The sequence below is a fragment of the Ochlerotatus camptorhynchus genome, unplaced genomic scaffold (assembly GCF_037179485.1).
Source record: "Ochlerotatus camptorhynchus isolate MF236.1 unplaced genomic scaffold, CSIRO-AGI_Acam_v1.1 ptg000330l, whole genome shotgun sequence".
Lineage (NCBI taxonomy): Eukaryota > Metazoa > Arthropoda > Insecta > Diptera > Culicidae > Ochlerotatus > Ochlerotatus camptorhynchus.
In genome coordinates this window covers 3,742,790-3,764,000 of record NW_027040818.1, presented here as the reverse complement: position 1 = coordinate 3,764,000, position 21,211 = coordinate 3,742,790, and the positions used below count along the sequence as shown (strand labels likewise).

The 21,211-nt window shown below is 40.0% G+C and overlaps 2 protein-coding genes across 4 annotated transcripts in view; one reads left to right on the top strand and one right to left on the bottom strand.

Moving 5' to 3' along the window:
* The window catches only part of Rel (Relish), an 83,461-nt gene extending 80,199 nt beyond the window's left edge, over positions 1–3,262 (top strand). Inside the window, exons 7-9 of one of the 2 annotated variants that reach the window (XM_065230406.1) lie at positions 1,330–1,783; positions 1,853–2,410; positions 2,470–3,262. In XM_065230406.1, the coding sequence (XP_065086478.1) occupies positions 1,330–1,783; positions 1,853–2,410; positions 2,470–2,574 (1,117 nt within the window). In that variant the 3' untranslated portion in view covers positions 2,575–3,262. The remainder of the gene's footprint in view (positions 1–1,329; positions 1,784–1,852; positions 2,411–2,469) is intronic. The other variant, XM_065230407.1, reaches the window with a different exon arrangement.
* Positions 3,263–6,605: 3,343 nt separating this feature from the next.
* The window catches only part of LOC135708446 (myosin light chain kinase, smooth muscle-like), a 109,870-nt gene continuing 95,264 nt past the window's right edge, over positions 6,606–21,211 (bottom strand). Inside the window, exons 6-7 of one of the 2 annotated variants that reach the window (XR_010518295.1) lie at positions 7,051–7,578; positions 6,606–6,900 (exon numbers count right to left, since the gene is read on the bottom strand). Coding sequence is in view for 1 of the 2 variants with exons in the window: in XM_065230563.1 (XP_065086635.1) it covers positions 7,236–7,578 (343 nt within the window). In the remaining variant the exon portion in view is untranslated. Of the gene's footprint in view, positions 7,579–21,211 lie in introns of both variants that reach the window. The other variant, XM_065230563.1, reaches the window with a different exon arrangement.

The following is a 21,211-nucleotide window of genomic DNA, read 5'->3' as shown; positions in this document are numbered from 1 at the left end:
TCATCCATTTCAGCAGCTTTGCTCAAGACAGAAAACTTCAATCTGGACTCGATTCTGAATAATTACTAGAAGAACTTTATTTGTAAACTGGCCCAACCTAGTGACTCAATTCCGATCATAATTTTTTACTATTGAACGGGTCTTGTCTATTTGAACAACTTTGCTAAAGACAGGAAGCTTCTATGTGGTCTCAATCCTGCTTTATCATTAGAAGAAGAATATTTGTCGGAGACGAGCCAGCCAACGGCTGAAAGTCTCCTTAATAAAGATATAAAAAAAAAGAATATTTGTACATTAGAGCCACTTAGTGAGTCAATTTCCAACTAAATTATTCACTACTGAACGGGTCTCTTACATTTGAGCAACTTTGCTTAAAACAGAAAACTTCTATCTTTACTCAATTATGAGAAATCACAAGAATAGTCTTATTCGTACTGGGGTGCCACCTAGTGAGTCAATTTCGAAAATAATTGTTTACTATTGAACGGTTCTCGTACATTCGAACAACTTTCCTGAAGACAGGAAGCTTCTATGTGGTCTCAATCCTGATTTATCACTAGAAGAACAATATTTGTACTTTAGAGCCATCTAGTGAGTCAATTCCCAACTAAATTATTCACTACTGAACGGGTCTCATCCATTTCAGCAACTTTGCTCAAGACATAAAACTTCAATCTGGACTCGATTCTGTATAATTACTAGAAGAACTTTATTTGTAAACTGGCGCCACCTAGTGACTCAATTCCGATCATAATTTTTTACTATTGAACGGGTCTTGTCTATTTGAACAACTTTGCTGAAGACAGGAAGCTTCTATGTGGTCTCAATCCTGCTTTATCACTAGAAGAAGAATATTTGTACATTAGAGCCACCTAGTGAGTCAATTCCCAAGTAAATTATTCACTTCACAACTTTGCTCAAGACAGAACACTGCTATCTGGACTCGATTCTGAGTAATCACCATAATAGTCTTATTCGTACTCTGGTGCCACCTAGAGAGTCAATTTCGAACATAATTGTTCACTATTGAACGGGTCTCGTCCATTTAAACAACTTTTCCCAAGACAGGAAGCTTCTATCTGGTCTCGATCCTAAGCTACTACTAGAAGATCTTTATTTGATGATTGGGACGCCAATAGAAGACAAAATAGGCTAGTCGTTAAAAACTTAAATTCAAAATAAGCCAAAATTATTTTCAGAATATTAGTTCCCTAATGAACATATACCTTAATGAATGAATTTGTCGTCTTTCCACTAAAACGTACAGTTGCGCATTACTTTACGATCGTGTCATTAACCTTCCTCTCGCTACGTTCTGTCCACTTCCAGTTGCCTGCACATGGCCATCGAGCGGCGGAACGTCCCAATAGCCTGCAAATTGGTCGAACTCCTGCAGGACAACCAGCTCCACGAGCTGCTGGATCTGTTCAACGAGCGCAGCGAAACGGCCCTGCACCTGGCCGTATCGGCCAATCTGGTGGAAGTCGTCGACGTGCTGCTGCTATCGGGATCCCGGATCAGCTTCTGCGACAGTCGGGGAAATTCCGCGCTGCACCGTGCCGTCTACGAGAATGCCACCGATAGTTTAAATGTCTTGCTAGGACATTGCAAGCGAAACGGGTTCCGGCTGGATTCGACCAATGACGATGGCTTCACGCCGCTGCATCTGGCGGTGATGTGCAAGAATCTGAAGGTGACGAAGATACTGCTGGAACGAGGGGCCTCGCACAAGCTTCGCGATCTCAAGCATGGGCACAACATCCTGCACATTGCGGTGGAAAGTGTAAGTTAGATGCTCCGTTTTACGTTTGATGACAATCAATGAGTAATACATCAATTTCTATCTCCACAGAATTCTCTGGACATGGTCAACTACATTCTGGAAAATGTAGACAAATTATTAGGCGTAGTACCGAACAATGCCGGCTACACCCCGTTGCAGTTGGCCAATGCAAGGCACTTGGCAAACTCGATTAACAAGTTGATCGTTACGGAGTTGCTTCGCTACAATCCCGGAGGGCTGTTGGAAAAAGAACATCTAACGGACGAGGAGGATGATGAAACGGAGCAGGACGAGAACCACCATCCCCGGAATGAGTTCCGGACAGAAACCGTGTTTGATTCGATCAACGTAAACTGTAACCGGGTGGAAGTGATACGGGTATTGGAGGAGCATACGAATTCGAATCAGGAACCTACGTTGACTCCTTTGGAGAATGTACCGTACAGCAGCACGCTCGATGAGGGTGCCGGATATCTGTTCGACGAGGAGTGCCTGTCCCACCTGTGTGGGCTGTTGAATCGGCAACATTTGTGGCGAGATGTGGGATCGCTGCTGGACTTCAATGCATTCTTCACGATCTGGGAAGAGTCGGTCAATCCTGCTGGCATGTTGTTGAACTATTTTGAGGTACTTTTGCGCAACGCGATCTGTAGTTTCAGAATGATTAACAGTTTTCATCGTTACAGATGCAGAAAATGAAACTCGAAAATTTGACAGGCATCCTGCAAGCGTTGGATCAGAAAGAGGCCGTTCATTACATTGATGAAATGATTTGCCGGCATATGAAATGAGCATCTCTTGAGTGGAACCGAGTTCAGTTTTGTGGAGTAGAGATTCCCTTTTGGGGTTACACATTTGCGAGAGGTAATCATCTCTCATCTAATCCAGTGCTAGTGATCATATAGGTTAAGTTTCTGACACACTTCAAATTTTATGCAGATTTGAAGGAAGGATACGTACAAAAGATTTATTATCATACTGTTTTTATGTAACATAAAACATGTTTAATTGTGTAGTTGAGTATCACCTGCTAGAAACGTGTGCGATGCCCTTTAGGACTTCAATTATCGAATTGAACGCCATCGATGGCTTTTGGCGGATAAATTGGGACTGAAGTTCCATTAACTTTTCCGAAGTTCAGTCAACTTCTCCAGAGTAGCCCACGGAACATCGGAGGAGTTTAGGCAGGTTAATGGAACCATTTTAAAACTCAGTTCAGATCTTCAGGAAGGTCAGCAGATAATAGAGTATAATATACATATGTGTTCAAAGAAATTCAATTCAGTTCAGGAGATTCAGAAAACTCAGAGTTTCATTTACAACCCTATTTTTAGTATATATTTGCGCCTTCGAAGCATGCAACCAAAGTGCTCGAATCAGTAACCCTAGTACTACACTATATTTGTTTTGATTAGCTATAAAGGTTGAAAGATAAAATGAGGGGTTCGTGGATTTACCTATGTTTCGAGGGGTGCATCGATTAGCTTGGGACCAAAGATAGTACCAGAGCTGAGCCAAAAAGTTGAGCACGTTTCTTCGGGACCTTCTAGTCTTAGAGCTACCTTTATGGTTATACCCCTTCCTCCCCTACTTCGCTGACATATGAATAAACATTTTGTTCAATATTGAAAGTACCGTCTTCTGATTCTTTTGATGACTGCCTGTTGCGTTATCATAAAATGCAACCTTCAATCTTCTCTGCTACAGAGACCTAATTTAAAACTAATGATGGAGCTACTGAAAACAAATTAACGTATTTTTTGGCAATTGTTTTTTTTTTCTCACAAAATGCATGGCGTCTTTTTGAACTATACTGGGGTGCTACTCCAATATATATTACGGCTTGTTTAGGACCCCACATTTAAATTTTAATAATTTATTACATTCCAGGAAAATACTTGAACCAACATTAAACCATAACCGAAACATTGGAATACTTGAAAAATTTAAGATAAAGTATAATATTCAAAAATGCATCATACATCAAATTTGCGTAGTTCTACGTCATATTGCGGTCGTGTCTAGGAAGCAACACTTTATTTTTTTCTTTAATTACCGTGAAACGTTAAACCCACCATAATAGACTTTGGAAATCAAATATAATATATAAATTAATGATTTTATTGCATGATAAATAAAACGGGTTCCGATTCCTTTAGTGGATCATAACTGAATTCTTAAGCTATTAAATCAAATTTGCGAAACTTTTGGGATTAAACATTGAGAAGGAAGCATGTTGAATGGTGACATACTTGGAGAAAGATTATGCTGTAGGGTTGGACAAAGAGCTAGCAGGGCGTCTGGCGCATAAGTCAAAATTTTAGAGGCCCTACCAGGATCCTCCTTACAAGTGACTTAACTATTTTCACTATTTGTACTATATGCCAAAACATTGCTGGATAAATTCCCCGTCGAATGGCATATTGCATGACATATTTCACATTAATGTTTGGGTGAAATATGCGTTTGAAAACACCTTCCTTTTTTGTTACATGCCTTATTTTCGATTTCTTAATGTGATTCCCAGTATAGTAAAGAAAGGCGTAGTCCTACGTTAAAAATTTGCTCAATTCGGTGGAAGACAGTCGATACATTTCGGAAGGTGGACGGTATCACCCACCACGGTATTCAGGGGATTTCTGTAGATGGCAAACACTTTTTTCAAAATGAAGCAACATTGCAGGTTTTATCGAAATTTTATAGCATTCTACAAGTCTAAACCATGGTCTACAGAACCCTCATAAAACCAAAATTGTTACTTGGGTACTGTGGCGTATCGTAGTATCGTGGGAAATTCGTTTGCAGAACTGCATCGATGGAGTCGGAGTACGTTGTACCAGACCAGGGACCACATTGCGCATCTCGAAACGAAAAACTTGTTCATACATGCGTTCGTACAAAAAGTCTTTCGTTGCGAGATGCGCAATGTTGCCCCAGGTAGGTTCGTGATGACTGTATGGCTTCGAAATATGAAGGAGGAATTTGGAAAGACTTTGATGGAGCTTGTGGAAGTAATCTAAGACAACCAGAGTTGCATTATGTCGGATCGGAAAGAATCAGCTGTCGATCGAAGCACATCGAAACTTGGGAATCACGAAAAGATTCTCGAGCTGCCCAACTAACATTTTCAGCTTTGTAAGCCAACTTTTCCAGCGTTGTGCTGTAAAGTAGCTGAAAAGAAGCTGCAGATACAGCTACAAGCAAAAGCTAGCAAAATAGTTTTGGAGAGCATTTACTCAACTTTCTCACGACCATTATTCAATTTGTCAGTCGCACTGAATAACATAAGCCAATAAAAGCTAATGTCACTTCTATACACACACTAATCAACTTTCAACTTGTAGCTGCAAAACAAAGCTAACAAAGTGAATATATTACTCATTTGATGGCTTCTAAACAACCAACCACTCTTGCTGAATAACATAAACATCAAAAGTGCTTTTTCAACTACTAAACAACCTGTACTCAGCTTATAAACTGTGTTAGAGCAACTTCGGAAGCATTTTCACAGTCAACTAGGTTTATTATTAGACGTGTGCAGTTTTACAGCTTTTACTCTGCTCTTTTATAACTAGTCGAGAAAAGTGATTCGTGTGCACTATTAGTTGTAGAAGGGAATGTTGATTTGTTTACATAAGTTCAAAGTGTTGGCGTAGCACAGTTGGTAGTGTCAAGGTTTGCCAATGAGGTCGTCTCGAGTTCGATTCCAGGTTCCGGTGCAGGGTAAATAATTTGGTGATGATTTGTAACTAATTTCGATTAATTTGATTCACAGCAAAATAAACTAAATAAATTCCTTCATAAAAAAGCGTAAACAGTATTTAACCCGGCTTCAAGAGAAAGCTGTGTAGTGATTATTGGGTAACCGGGAAAAGGTTGAATAAGTGCCTTTCAAGTTCACACACAACTAAACAGCAGGATAACAGCTGTATAGAAGCGTTAATGGATATGCAATAAGAGCTTCTCCCGACCGTTCCAACAGCCATAAGTAGCTGACTAAGTTCGCCAGATTTGCTAGTATAGAGGTTGAGTAAAGGTTTCCTCATATCGTATAACGTTTGAATACAGCTTGAGGCTGTATAAATGAAATGAGTAAAGCGTTTACATTGTGAAAATTGTTAGTTGGGTAGTCTACTTTCGGATCGAAGAGATACGATACCGGACGAACTCGTCTCGTTTTCTAAGCGACCCGTTACATGTACATCACTGTTAACAACAACTTCTTCTTCTTATTTCCTTTATTTAACGTCGGTCTCTGTTCCGCAATCTAGTGCCAATCACCGACGGACATCGATTGCCATCCATTGACGGCAATCGAATGTGCAGAAAGGCAGCTTCATGGGCCGGGACCAACGGCTTTACTTCCCTTCCGAAGGAAGACGTGACCAGAGATTTTTATGCCTCAGAAAAATCCCACCGACCTCGGCTGGGATTGAACCCAGACCCATTGGGGTGTTAGAAAGCAGTCACGCTTACCACTACACCACCGGCGCCGGCTTAACAACAACTTCGAACCATAATGCATGTGCCAGTTAAAGGGGGATTTTCTCAACCATCAATTGAAAGAGAAACAAATTTCGTTGCATTTAGCTTTTTATTTCGTCTGGAAACTGGAACTTACGCTGTCGTTCAACCAGTTTGCGGTAGGTCGCGTGCGCTGATGCTGATGCAGATGCTGTTGCACCGAACACGTGCTCGTCCTCCGGCACCGTGCGCAGCATCCCTCGAGATGGGAAAAAAACACGTGCTCAAACATCGAATGCCGGCGGTGCCGCGGTGTGAAATAAAAAAAAGCAACGTTCAACACTTGCACAGTTGGTGATTTTTCATTACTTATAGAATTTATTACTCGTACTAAGGAAATTACCCCTTTCGATTACATATACAAAGAAGGTGTCTTACAATGCTAATTGACTACAATTAAAATCTGCTTTATTGAATCAATTATTTACAAATGTGTATGATAATATTTCCTAGATCATCTCGTTGGCTGGTAAAATCACCTGAAAACGTGATTCCTAACGTGTATGAGGTGTATGAGAGCAATAGAGTCGTGTAAAGTAAGGAGTGTGTCTGGGAACACGGTTTCCACATAAATAGTTGTGCGAGTCATGGTCCTGAAAACGTGTTTGAATATTTAGCTGCGGTGTACCTATCGAAGTTTGTGTATGAAATGTGTTTAGAACGTTAATGACGTAGCAGTTGAGCATACATAACGAAGTATAGTACAACACTTAACTGTGACAAGGACAATCACTTTTACTTACAAGCTAGAAAACCGAAACTCCGGGAAGAGAGCTTCCTAGGATACAGAAACATAACAAGACGATATCATTCCTATTGAATTAACCCGTTCGACTCCCTCTCGCCGTTCGTCTTTTCCCTGGCCGCAGGGTCGCATGTCGATGCTGCTGCTGCTGCTGCTGTTGGATTAGTTAAGGATTGGATCAGATCAGATCAGATCTAAATCGATCCGGGCACCCATCCGCCGCAGGGCGATGATCGTATTGACCGCCTTGATCCACCGTTTCTTAATAACATAACGTTTCAATTTTGTCTTTGTTATAGATAGTTCGGTCGTGTCGTGGACCGTCTCGGCGAGCCACTTGTGGTTGAGGGCTTGCTTGGCGGTGAGCCGCTTGGAGCCATCGCGCACCAGCAACTGGCGGACAAAGTCCATCGCATCCTCCGACACGGCGTCGAAGGAGCTGTACTTGAACGAGTAGTTGCTGGTCACGACGTTGTTCATGGTGGCCATGTCGTTGTCGCCGACGAACGGCGACAGACCGGACAGTCTGTGAATTGAGGGGGTGAGGAGGAGGAGGTACATGTAGAGCTTTTGGTTTTTTTTTTCTTTGTGAATGCGTGTTTCATCTATCCGGGGCCACCGGGTGCAGGGTGGTGTCGATTATTGTGTGATTCACATGGCTTTGATTTTAGTAAAGTAAATACCACAGACATAACGCATTTTCACTGTACAATATCGTTACAAAACACTTCCGCCATCTGTTGAATACACTGTCGGGCACTACGCTCAACAGATGGCGGTAGCGTTTAAACATCAAACGCAAGGAAAATTATTATGCGCGCCACAGGCGGTGGCACTGTCAACTAGAAAATATTTAAATTGACCTACAAATGCGTGTTTGATGAAAAACATGCAAGCGTTATGTCTGCTTATCTGTGAAAATACTGTTTGATTAGTTTTCTAGTCTGTTAGGTTGTGAGTTCAAATAAGGAGTTCCAAATCCACCACCTGATTAGGCTTTGAAATCCATGTTACTCAAACAGATGATTAGACTGTATGTACAAATGCCATTTGATTGGTCTTGATTAGTACCATTCTGGGATGGGAAACGTGTGGAAATTTTCGACCGGAGTTATTTAGAGAAGAAGAGTATTTTGTGGCCTTGAAAAGTAGGCTGTGCGTGTGTTCGAACCTGACGTTTGTTTTTGCGTGGAGTTTTTTTTTTTATCTATAATCGGTTGCTGATCTAGCCATAACCAGGCCCAAGAGGCAATTTCAAGTGCCTCATTCTAAGTCCCTATTATTTGCCACTGAGAAACTGTTCCGAAGCCAAGTAGAGCCTCCACGAGGCGTCTCATCATTCGTCCCATCATTTATTGTTCTACATCAACACATGTCAGGCAGCCTTCAGGTTCAATTGGCTAAACTTGGTGAGTTCGTTTCATTTTGTGAATTTTTATCTTTTCAAACCAGTAACGTTCGGAGATCACCTTTTTGTGGTGCGTTACTGGTATAAGATCTACCGCCGAGTCCTAGTCGTGACAACTTCAAACTAGGGAATCAGGATTTTCCAGTAGTCAAAGATCACATTTTAGCCCTTGTTACTTTTATATGACTTGATAATAGTGACAAGACTCGGGTAGTGACCACCGCGCTGTTCCGCATTTCTATATTGTATATTTCAAATCAAAAATATTGTGTATGTTCATAGATTTCACATAATCCTTTTCCCTTTGCCCTTCTCTTTTTCCTTTCCCTCTTCTCTTTTCAAAAAGCGAGTAATGGCGCTATAGCCATAAGTCATAAAAGGCTAGGACAAACCTATTGAGAATCAGGTTGCTCGGGATTTTCGGAATATTTTCTCTCGGGAAAATATTTTTGATGATTCCTGGGGGACTGATTTGGACGAAGTAAGGTCTATAACTAAAAAGTTTCAAAATATGAAAGCTCCAGGTGATGATGGAATTTTCTATATCCTCATCAAAAAACTCCCCGAGAGTACCTTGTCTTTCTTGGTAAAATTATTTAACAGATGTTTCCATTTGGCATACTTTCCTGATAAATGGAAAAATGCGAAAGTTGTTCCAATTTTGAAGCCGGATAAAAATCCAGCTGAAGCTTCTAGCTACCGCCCAATAAGTTTGCTTTCTTCAATAAGTAAACTTTTTGAAAAGATAATTTTGAATAGAATGATGCTTCACATCAATACGAACTCAATTTTTGCCGATGAGCAGTTTGGATTTCGCCATGGGCATTCAACTACTCATCAACTCATAAGAGTTACAAATTTAATTCGTTCAAACAAATCTGAAGGCCACTCAACTGGAGTTGCTCTTCTAGACATAGAAAAAGCATTCGACAGTGTTTGGCATGAAGGTTTGATTGCTAAATTGAAAAAGTTTAATTTTCCACTTTACATTATGAAATTAGTTCAACATTATTTAACTGACAGAACTCTGCAGGTAAATTATCAAAATTCCAAATCCAATCGACTACCTGTTAGAGCAGGAGTTCCTCAAGGTAGCATTCTTGGGCCTATATTGTATAACATTTTCACTTCGGACCTCCCTGATTTGCCTCAGGGTTGCCACAAATCTTTGTTCGCTGATGACACAGGCATTTCCGCTAAAGGAAGAAGTCTTCGTGATATTTGCAGCAGACTGCAGAAAAGTTTAGATATTTTCTCTTCTTATTTACAAAAATGGAAGATTTCTCCCAACGCTTCCAAAACTCAACTTATAATATTTCCACACAAGCCTAGAGCTTCGTTTTTGAAACCTAGTAGTAGTCACATAGTCACTATGAACGGAGTTCCAATTTCCTGGTCAAACCAAGTGAAATATCTTGGATTAATACTTGACCAAAAATTAACTTTTAAAGATCACATTGAGGGCATTCAAGCCAAATGTAACAAATATATAAAATGTTTGTATCCTCTTATAAACAGGAAATCCAAACTTTGCCTGACGAATAAACTTCTAATATTTAAACAAGTTTTTAGACCGGCCATGCTTTACGCTGTGCCAATATGGTCTAGTTGCTGCACTACCAGGAAAAAAGCACTTCAAAGGATTCAGAACAAAATTCTGAAAATGATTTTGAAGTTGCCTCCCTGGTACAGTACTACCGAAGTACATAGAATTTCGAATGTTGAGACTTTAGAACAAATGTCCAACTAAATAATTAATAACTTCAGGCAAAAATCGTTGCAATCATCAATTGCAACGATTAATTCCCTTTATACTTAGATAAGATTTAGTTTTAGTTTTTTGTTTTAAGATATCAATTGTTATACTGACATGCAGGTTTAAAAAAAAACCTGTTTAAAATACTGAATTGCCAAGACATGAACAATGTAAAAACACTTAGAAATATATCATAACAATTAAGGCTGGTACGTTACTGCAGTAACTGGAGCACCTAGGTTAAAATGAAATGTAATTTATTTTGAATTTGGAACAAATAAAGAAATAAAAAAAAAGGCTAGGAAAAGAGTTAGTGCCCAGCCGTCAGAAGAAAATGAAGCATCACTTAACCTTTCAGCTTTGATGCTTCCAACGACCGACCAATCATATAATTATCAAAATCGGAACGTACGGTACGAGATGTCCACGTTTCATCCATTTATTGGATTCTGAAGCATCGTGTTTAAATCTTCAATCCATACAGGCCCGATGTTTTCTGAATCATCTTGCCCCTTAAATGCTACACAGTAGGCCTGGCCGTTTTGATATGTGTGACGCATCATCGATGTGAAACATGTATCAAATAGACAAGAAAAATGATGTAGATATATATATCATTTTCCAGGATGCTTTCAAGAACTGGCTGCGTTGGTGTTATATTATATTTGATTACATTAGAAGAAAAGTCTTTTGTGGCCTTAAAATTCAACCCGAATTAGTTGTGAATGTACTTGATACCTTTGAGTACAAGATCTATAAAATGACCCAACGGCAACGAGGAAAAGTTTGTGTTCTTAATGATTCACTGAGTTTCACGGGATGGCCATCGTATTTGAAACATAACGCCTTTCTCAACGTAGTGAGCATCTGCACTAGGCCACTCGTAACGCTCCCTTGCTGTGTAAATCTATTTTATTTTTGCTGAAGGAAGTGTTACTGCTACCTAAAGCTTCAACATATTTAAACAACACTTCTCAGTGACAAACATTACCAACAACCTTGTTCTTTTCTTATTCCTCCTCGATCCTTGCTTGGAGCCTTTCCGAGGTAATCCCGCTTGGATTTCAAGTTGGAAAATTAGTAATGTGCTAGGAAGTTGACTTTGAGAAGCTTTATTCTGCCACTATGTATGTGTTTGCTTTATTCTGCCACTATGGCGCCTAAACGCAAAAGAAAAGGAAAATCTCTTGATACCCCTTCTCATGAAATGCATTTGAGCAATCAATTTAATATGCTCACGGATGATGAGAATGTTACATAATCCAGGCAAAATTCTAATAAACTTTCCCTACTTGATGCCAAGAAGGAAAAGGTCTCCCGGTATTTTGGTAACCACTTCCGATTTCCATGCTCTTCGCAAGGAAGCTTTGAACTTCGTTAATTCGTTCAAATTTTCACTTCAAATTGGCCTGCGGGGTGAATGCTGTGTATTGTCTAATTCCTTGGAGGGATTTAAACGTCTTCTCAAGTATCTTATTGATAAACAACATAAATGTTTCACTTGCGACACCAAAACTGAACGTCTGCTCTAGGTTGGCTTGAGAGTTCTGCCCAGTGTTGAATCCCTGGATCAGATCATAGATGAATTGACAAATTTATTTGGAATTGAGTCAGTTCAAGTCCTCGCGCAACAGGATTCCTAATGTGATTTATTTAGTTAATTTCAAGTCAAGTGAATTAAACAACCTTGAGGCCTAAGAAAAAGCCATGTTCGAGTGAAGTGGGATCACGTGCTGTTTTCAAAATCTCTCCCAGTAAGTGCCAGGGATGGGGTCATGGAACAAAAAATTGCTACATGCTAGCTAAATGCATGAACTGCATTGACGTAGCTAGAAAATTCATCTGGAGGGGGCCTAGGGGGAGCCTGTTGCATTTGTTTACTTTGCTAAACTACGGTTAAATAAAAACTCGCCAAGATGCTATTCAATGAAATTCAAGGCATCTTGTTTTTGGGTAATTTTTTGACATTGAGGCTTACTATTATTTTAATGGTGAAACAATAATTTTTATTATTTTTACTGTGGAGCCTTAGAAGCTTACTGATTTTGAACGAGAAATGACCGTTTCTTCATGCTTTGGATCTCATAAGTTTAAGCAATCTTAATAAAATTCTCAGAGCTAGTTGATTCCATGAATTTTGTAACTAGATTTTTTTTAGATTCTGAATATTTAATTATCAGTTAATCTCAGACATAGGAACCAAAATTAAATGCTAGGAGTTTGAATTTTATATATTCTGGCTTTGAAACATGGTAAAGTGCACACAGAATAAAGTTCACTTTAAGGATTTAGAATTTAGGAAAATGTTCAAGATTTATGTCCATGCATAATTCTTAACATTATGAATACTAAAATAAATATAGTTTTGAGATCCCAAACCCATATGTTTAAAGGATTTTGTAACTAAAAAAAATGATCAGATTGTAAACATTAATTCTTCGATTACAAATGTTAATAAAATTCAACGAAATTAGATCAATTTTCATAATTCTAACTACCTAAATTCTAACTAAATTAAAATTGAAATCCTTCCTAGACAGTTATTTCATTTATAAAAACTAGTATATGAATATTAAAACAAACGTAATAAGAATTTCAATAACTATAATATGTTTGACCTAATAAAAAATTTCATAAAAACTCCACAAAAAAATATGCCAGAAAAAAATTCGATTAAATTTCGTTCAAAATAAATTATAGGGATTAAAGCTAGGTTTTGATATCACTTTTTTTTTTTTACTTAGATAAGCTTTGAATTTCTTGAAATTCAAAATTATTAATTCAAGATCTTGGGAACTAACCTAGATTCTAAGACTTACAGCATTTTTGAGAGGAAAATTCTTCGAGATAAGACAGTAAGAAAAAACAATATAAAAAAATTCGAAAAATCTTAACATTTGATTTCTTTTTTGTTTGTTTATTAATTTATTTGATAAGGCACAATCGAACTAACTTTACAGAGCTGAAGAAAGAACTGCTGATGGAGAGCAATGAGGAGGACCAAACAATGGTTGCTGCCGAGTAAACAGACGATCGCGTGACACACATTGAGAGTGGTCTGCTTCTGTCGACAGCCGAGTGAACACTGCCATTTGATTTCAAATCTCATTAGCTTTAGATTAAATTAGCTGGGAAACTTTTGAATACTGTCTGAACAACATACAGGCTTGAAAGCATATTTCAATGTTTAAACAGTTTGAGATCCTTAAAACTTGATCAACATTGAAAAAATATCCAGAGAACTTTACAAATATCTTCGTCTATATGGAGATCTTTTGAATATTTCCTGCTGTCTAGGAAGAATGTCTCGAAGAATATCGTGTAACTTATACAATGTTTACTGAACATCCACAAAACTCCCTTAAGTTTTACAAAATTTCCTCAACTTCTACGATGTTCTCTGAAATTATTCCAAATCCCACATTTTTTACGTCTCTCGTAATTCCACGAAGATCTCTGAGTATCTTTGCACTTCTGGAAAGACACCCATCATCTACAAATATTCTTGAACATCTGGAAAGGTTCTTGAAATTTAACGAAGTTCCCATAGCCTCCAAGAAGTTCATGGAGCTAAGTTGAAGTAAGATCTCTGACAAACTGCAACAAAGTTCCCTTAACTGAAGCTACAATCCCTTAAGTTCTTAGAAATTTCTTGTACAAAATTCCCTGAGTTTTTTTCAGAATTCCTTCTACAAAGTTTGCTGCACTTCTACGTTTCTCGCGAGTTCTATGAACGAAATTTCTTGAATGTGTACGTAATTTCCACGGCTATTCTATGTCAATGAGGCTTGACAAAAGTGCCCTGAAATTATATAGAGGTTCCAGATTAATAATGAGCTTCCCTGAAAAAAAAAAAAATGTTCCCTTAACTTCTACGAAGCTCCTCAAGCTAATATAAATAAATTTTCCACTTGCACGCAGTTTTTAAAACTTTTTCAAGATCCTTGCTTTTACGATTTTTTTGGAAGATCTATGAAGTTCCCACAATTTCTTCTAAGTTTCCTCAATTTCTACGATGTTTCCTGTACTTCTTAGAAGTCCTTGAAGTTTTACGAAGTTTCCTGAAGTTTTCGTCCTGAAAGTTGAAAAATCCCTGGGCTCATGGCCAATTTGTAGAGCCTGAAGACGTGTTAGTATGCCATCGATTAAATATCGATATAATATTATTTCTCAAAATCGTTTCTTCTAATCCAGAACACAAGAAGAGTAGTCAACTTAAGGGACTTTAAAAAAATCGTTGTTTGTGGCTGTTAAATTGTAACATCGAACTTGACAAGCTTGACAAAATACCGGCGTGTCAAAAAAACACCAACAATTCTGGGGGGGGGATCTAGATAATTTTTTAGAGGGCCTGGCCCCTTGGCACCCCCATTAGCTACTCCAATGATGAACTTTGGTGATTCCTCTCACGCAAAGAACGTCTGTCCTGTGAAGGAAGATCGTAAGAAATTTAAATGTTCGAATTGTGGTGAAAATCACAAATCCAATTTTAGGGAAAGCAAGACTCGCAAAGCGATCCTGGAGTCTCGTACACACTTAAATTGTATTCAAATTACACAGCCAAGTAAATAGTTCTGCAATTTATTTTGCTGAGATTCAGTAAAACAATTGCTGAAATTCTGCGAACAAATAGATATTTTGCAGAGATATCAGGTAATGATGCCGAGATAATCTGCTGTTTGAGATTTTATTGAGCTAGATTGTATGTGTACTAAGCATCAGGTACCTACTAATTCTTCTGCTGTTAATAACGGTCATCGAGAAACAACTTCTACAATCGAACCCGGTACAAACAGCTCACAAGCATCAAATATCAACAAATGTTATAACTGCTCAGTCTGGCCAGCGCTTAATAGTACATTCAGACTACAGAGTTATAACAGTTGTCAAATAATTGCAACACAGAAACCACCATCAAGATTGCGCTATAACATGTTATAACTCTGTAGTCTGAACAAGGCATTCGACTACAGAGTTATATCAACAATCAATACGAAACTAACGATTGTAAATTGGCTCACTACTTGACTAGCCTATTGGTCCCAAGCAAATCGATTAACGTACCCCATTCTAGTCGAAATTCTAGTACTACACTATGTTTGTTTTGATTCGCTATGAAAGTTTGACAGATAAAATGAGGTGTTCGTGGATTTTCATATGTTTTGAGGGGTGCATCGATTAGCATGGGACCGAAGATTGTACCAGAGCTGAGCCAAACAGTTGAGCTCGTTTCTTCGGGACCTTCTGGTCTTAGAGTTACCTCTTTGGTTATATCATGTTATACTGTGGGCTTCGGGGTAGTGCGGTTAGCGGTGTCACCCTTCGTTCAGGCGTATTGTCAGTGCCACGAAGTGTGAGGGTTTGATTCCTGCTCCAGCCGGTGGAACATTTTGCAACCCTGAAATTTCCCTACTGGTCAACTGTTGTGTTGTCTAGCGTTAAGAGTTCAGTCTGTACAACCTCTGGTTGAAGGCGGTGTCAATTCTAATTAGCGAGCATAAAAATGTCAGATAGGCTTATAACATGTTATAGCTGCACAGTAGGGTACTTCATTTTGAAAAAAAATGTTAAATGTCTTATAGGCCACTTTCCAGTTCAATTCATAACCCCAAAGTATGAGCCGGTGCTAAAAAATGATAAAGAATAATGAAGGTTTAGAGGTCGCACAGATGGTTTGAAATTTGTATGTAAAATACTATGGAAGAATGTTAAAAATCACTTATATCGCCCTAACTTTGGTTCTACTGGTCCAAATGTTGAAAAACATCAATATGTTATTGCTCTAACATTTACCAAAAAGCATGTTGATGTTACAATCAGTTTGAAAGCATATCGAGAAAGATAGAAATACGAAAAAATGACAAAATATGATAGATTGACAGATTAAAATATGCAAGACAACAACGCCAATTACATCAGAACATTGTCATTGTTTGAACAACTACAACTAAAGCTAAGGCAATGTGGGTGAAACTCAATAATTTTCCATAGTAATTCACGGAAATCTCCATACAAACTTCAATCCAAAACGGCCGAAGTGGAACTTTTTTGATAGAGCCTAGCCTTTACATTTTAGCCATATAGTGTCTTAGGAAGAATTTGAATATTTCCCATAAAATGTCAAAAATTAGTCATCGTAGTTTGAGGAAAGTTTGACGCTATCATTTCAGAAAGAATGCAATAGGCTCTAAAGTTTACCCAATCTTGGTGTATTAAGGAGGGCCTAAACATTAATCCGTCAAAAGTAGTAATCGTTCCTTTTACTAGAAAGAGGAAGTTCAACCTAAAGGAGTTCAAGCTTGTTAGGAGAAAAGATCCATCTTAGTGAACAGGTCAAATACCTAGGAGTTATATTGGATGCCAAGTTGAATTGGAATGCTCAGATTGATTCTGTGATCAACAAAGCAATCAGAGCCCTGTGGTTATGCTTCAAAACCATTGGTAGAAAATGGGGTATGAAACCAACAATGACCATGTGGATTTACACATCACTAATCCGTCCAAAAGTAACTTATGCTTCGATAGTGTGGTGGCCAAAAACGAAAGAGGCTACCGCACAGAGGAAGCTGGCAAAACTACAACGTGTAGCATGTATTGCTATAACGGGCGCGATGCGCAGCACCCCATCAAAAGCGTTAGATGCAATTCTCAATCTACTGCCCTTGCATGAATACGTGCAACTAGAAGCCGAAAGAAGAACTCTAAGGCTCAAAAGCTCTAAAATAGTCATGCCTGGTGACCTGATTGATCACCTAAGCATTTTACAATACTTCCAAAGAGGACCAGTGATGAGTATGAATGGAGACTGGATGAAACCAGAGGACAATTATGACACTCCCTTCAACGTATGTGAAATGTTGCGTTCGGATTGGGAAGTCGGTGGTAATAGCGTTCGTCAAGGTTCAATCATATTTTTCATAGATGGCTCAAAAATTGGAACATAAACAGGTGCAGGAATCATTGGCCCTGGGACAAATATTTCAGTAGCGATGGGACATTGTCCAACAGTGTTTCAAGCGGCAATCGTGGCCATACTTGAATGTGTAAGTGTTTGCCTAAGGAGAAAATATAGATGTGCAAATATCTGTATTTTTTTCTGACAGTCAAGCAGCACTAAAAGCGCTTCGTGTTTACAAATGTACATCAAAGATTGTCTGAGAATGTATTCTCTTGTTGCGACAACTGTGCAAACAGAACTCAGTAAACTTATATTGAGTTCCTGGACACTGTGGCATTGAAGGGAATGAAAGGGCAGACGATCTCTCAAAATTAGGTTCCAATTCACCACTTATTGGCCCAGAACCATACTGTGGAATATCAAAGTGTACGGTAAAAATGGAACTCAAACGCTGGGAAGAACAAAGGGTGATGGCCAGTCGGAAAGATTTATAACTCCAAATGTAACACATACCAAAAAGCTCTTTGAGCTCAATAAACGGCCTCTTAGTATATACACTGGCCTAGTAGCTGGGCACTGTCCGAGTAGATATCACTTGAAGAACATTGGTCGGGTTCAGAGCGATATCTGCCGTTTCTGTAGCATAGAACGTAAAACCTCGGAACATCTGCTCTGCAGTTGCGGTGCATTACACAGGCGTAGATCTAAATTTTTTTTGTAGTGTTATCTTAGAACCTAGTGGAATTTGGTCTGCTAATCCTGGAAAGGTAGTTGGTTTCATAAACCATATCATACCTGACTGGGAAAGGATGTGTCCAGGCAATTAGATGTCCACTCATTAAATGGTGGTCAGCCTGCATGATACGAACAGTAATGGGCAGTGGTTCAACAACCCAAAAATAAAATTCAAAAAATTAAAATTAAAACTAACTTTTTACCCTTCTTACAAAGAAGGGTATAGATATCACTTGAAAAACCGACTATCGATCCGAGGCCCGGAGGGCCGAGTGTCATATACCATTCGACTCAGCTCGACGAGATCGGAACATGTCGGAACATGTGTGTGTGTGTGTACGTGTGTATGTGTGTATGTGTGTGTGTATGTAAGGAAATGAATGCGCTCACGTTTCTCAGCAACCGCTCAACCGATTTGGACAAACTCGGCGCCAAATGATAGGTCTTGGGGTCCCATTGAACGCTATGAACCGGTGAACCGGTTCCGGAGATATGGCCGGAATAAGATCCGGTGAATATGGGCCTTCACGCTGGATTTAACGGAAAACGTATTAAAACCATCATGCGGCACATCAAATTACTACAGAATTCAAAAATAAGATCAATGCAAGTCGTGTTAAGTGTTCCAGACCACATTGGACACACTTGGACATGTTCCGGGTACCCCGGGGAAGTTGCTTGAATATGAATTTAATTAAAACCCATTAAATCACATTAAAATACGATGATAAGGTGATTGGTAGCCTCACCAAATAGACTACACCCGGATATATTCCGGCTACCCCCAGGCAGTGGCGTAGCGTCACTGGATGACACGGGGGTGGGGGGCTTGGTCACTGATAATGACAATAAAATAAATAAACTTGAATAAGTAAGAAGGGTCTGATCACACCATAGGTGGATAAATTCGGGTTTTTCTTTGAAGAAATAGAGGAATCATGTCTCCAGCATAGTTTTAGATAATGTGAAAACAAGCAACTTTGTTGCAGACGTCAAAATTCTAAATCCTGTATTTTCAGAGTAATGGAGCTCTTTCTATGGAAGTTCCCTTAAAATAAGTTTTTTATACTCAATTTTTTTGTATTTAATGTTTCAAGTATTCAATGTTCTAGACAATTATAAAGAAAATAAGAACGTTGAAAATCACGAATCGTTAGGCGAGCTTTAGCTCAAATATGCTATAACTTTGCATGGCATTACTATAGAGACTAACGGTTTTCAACAAAAACATGTATTTTTACTGTTTTAATGATTTTTTACAACATTATATACTTCAAATATAGAAGAAAACAAAAATTATCCTATAAAAAACCAAAAAAAAAAAAAAATATATATATATTTATATTCGGGTTCGGCCTACACGGCCTGAGCGTCTGTTCACCATGGAGGTGCGGCTCAAACAGCGTCTGACTGGCATCCAGCGGCTGAATAAGAAATGCTGTATTGTGTCAGCTAAATCTAAGATGGCAGCCCCATCTACACAATAACTGAGCGTCTGTCCACCATGGAGGTGCGGCTCAAACAGCGTCTGCCTGGCATCCAGCGGCTGAAACAAGAAATGCTTATCCCCGAAAGCTATACCCAAGATGGCAGCCCCATCACGGCGGATAGGAGACCTTAGGCTAACTACCTACTGTCCCCGAAACTTTACAACTGTTACAGAAACCAATAGAGAAAGATCACGGACTGATATTACGGCAACGACTTTTAGCGCAAAACAACGGACAAGAATTGGAACATAGAATGTACTAACGCTAGCCCAACAGGGGAAGCTGGCACAACTCGCCAGCGAGGCTCGACGCATGAAGCTCGAAATCCTGGGACTAAGCGAAGTCCGTTGGCCAAACTTTGGAGAACACAAGCTGCCGTCGGGACAGGTACTACTCTATTCTGGTATTCGAGGTGAAAACGCTCCCCGCCACCGTGGAGTTGGTTTCCTGCTTAGCGCCCAAGCAAATGCGGCGCTCATCAAGTGGGAACCTATCAATGAGAGGATAATCGTTGCCAGATTCAGAACGCGGGTTCGTAACCTAACCATAATCCAATGTTATGCGCCAACCGATGCTGCCGAGTTACAGGACAAAGAGAACTTTTACAGTCAACTGAATGCAGTCGTGGATAAAATTCCGAGAGGTGACATCAAGATCTACATCGGCGACTTCATTTCGAAGATCGGCTCCGACAACACGGATTATGAGCGTGTCATGGGGCGCCATGGTCTTGGCGAAATGAGCGAAAACGGTGAGCTGTTGGCAGAGTTTTGTGGCAATAACGACATGGTGATCGGGGGTTCGCTCTTCCCCCATCGACCAGTGCACAAAGTCACGTGGGTTTCCCGTGATGGACATACCGAAAATCAAATCGACCACATCTGCATCAGCCGAAAATGGAGAAGGAGCCTTCTTGACGTTCGGAACAAACGCAGTGCCGACATCGCGTCTGACCACCATCTCCTCGTTGGAGAGATCCGCCTTCGTATCGCGCGGGTCCAGCGGCGGGAGGAGCGGCTCGGACGGCGATTCAACACACGCCGATTGGAAGATCCAGCAGTAAAAAGGTCATTCGTCGAGGAACTGGAGACCAGAGCTGCGGATATTCCTGATGGTGGCAGCGTAGAAGAGCAATGGACGGCGATCAAGGATGCCTTTACTGAAACGAGTGAAAACAACCTGGGCGAGCTGCGCGCTCAGAGAAAGGAGTGGATCACGGATGACACCTGGAGGAAGATAGAGGAGCGGAGAAATGCAAAAGCCGCGATAGAGCGGGCGAGAACCAGAGGAGCGAAGAACCAGGCCCGCCAACTGTATTCGGCTCTCGAGAAGGAAGTGAAGCGCTCGTGTAGGCGGGATAAGCGAGCGTGGGTGGACTCCCTAGCCGATGAAGGTGAGAAAGCCGCAGCAACAGGCGATATCCGTCTCCTCTACGATATCTCACGACGCCTGAGTGGAGCAAGGATGAATCCTAGGATGCTAGTGAAGGACGCGACTGGTCAGTTGCTCACCGACCCCACTGATCAGCTGAAACGCTGGTTTGAACACTTCGAACAGCTTCTACAAGTTTCGTCGGTCAACCAGCCATCAACATCTCGGCATGAACCGCCAAGAGTGCGACGCATCACTCGCGTCAATTCTGAGGCGCCATCCCTACCGGAGATCGAAGCTGCTATCCGAACCATGAAATCCAACAAGGCTCCCGGGGTCGATCGCATATCAGCAGAGATGCTCAAAGCTGACCCCATGCTATCTGCACAAATGTTGCATCAACTATTCTGCAATATCTGGGACACCGCGACTTTTCCGGCTGACTGGATGCAGGGCGTCTTAGTGAAGGTCCCAAAGAAGGGGGACCCAACTGTATGCGAT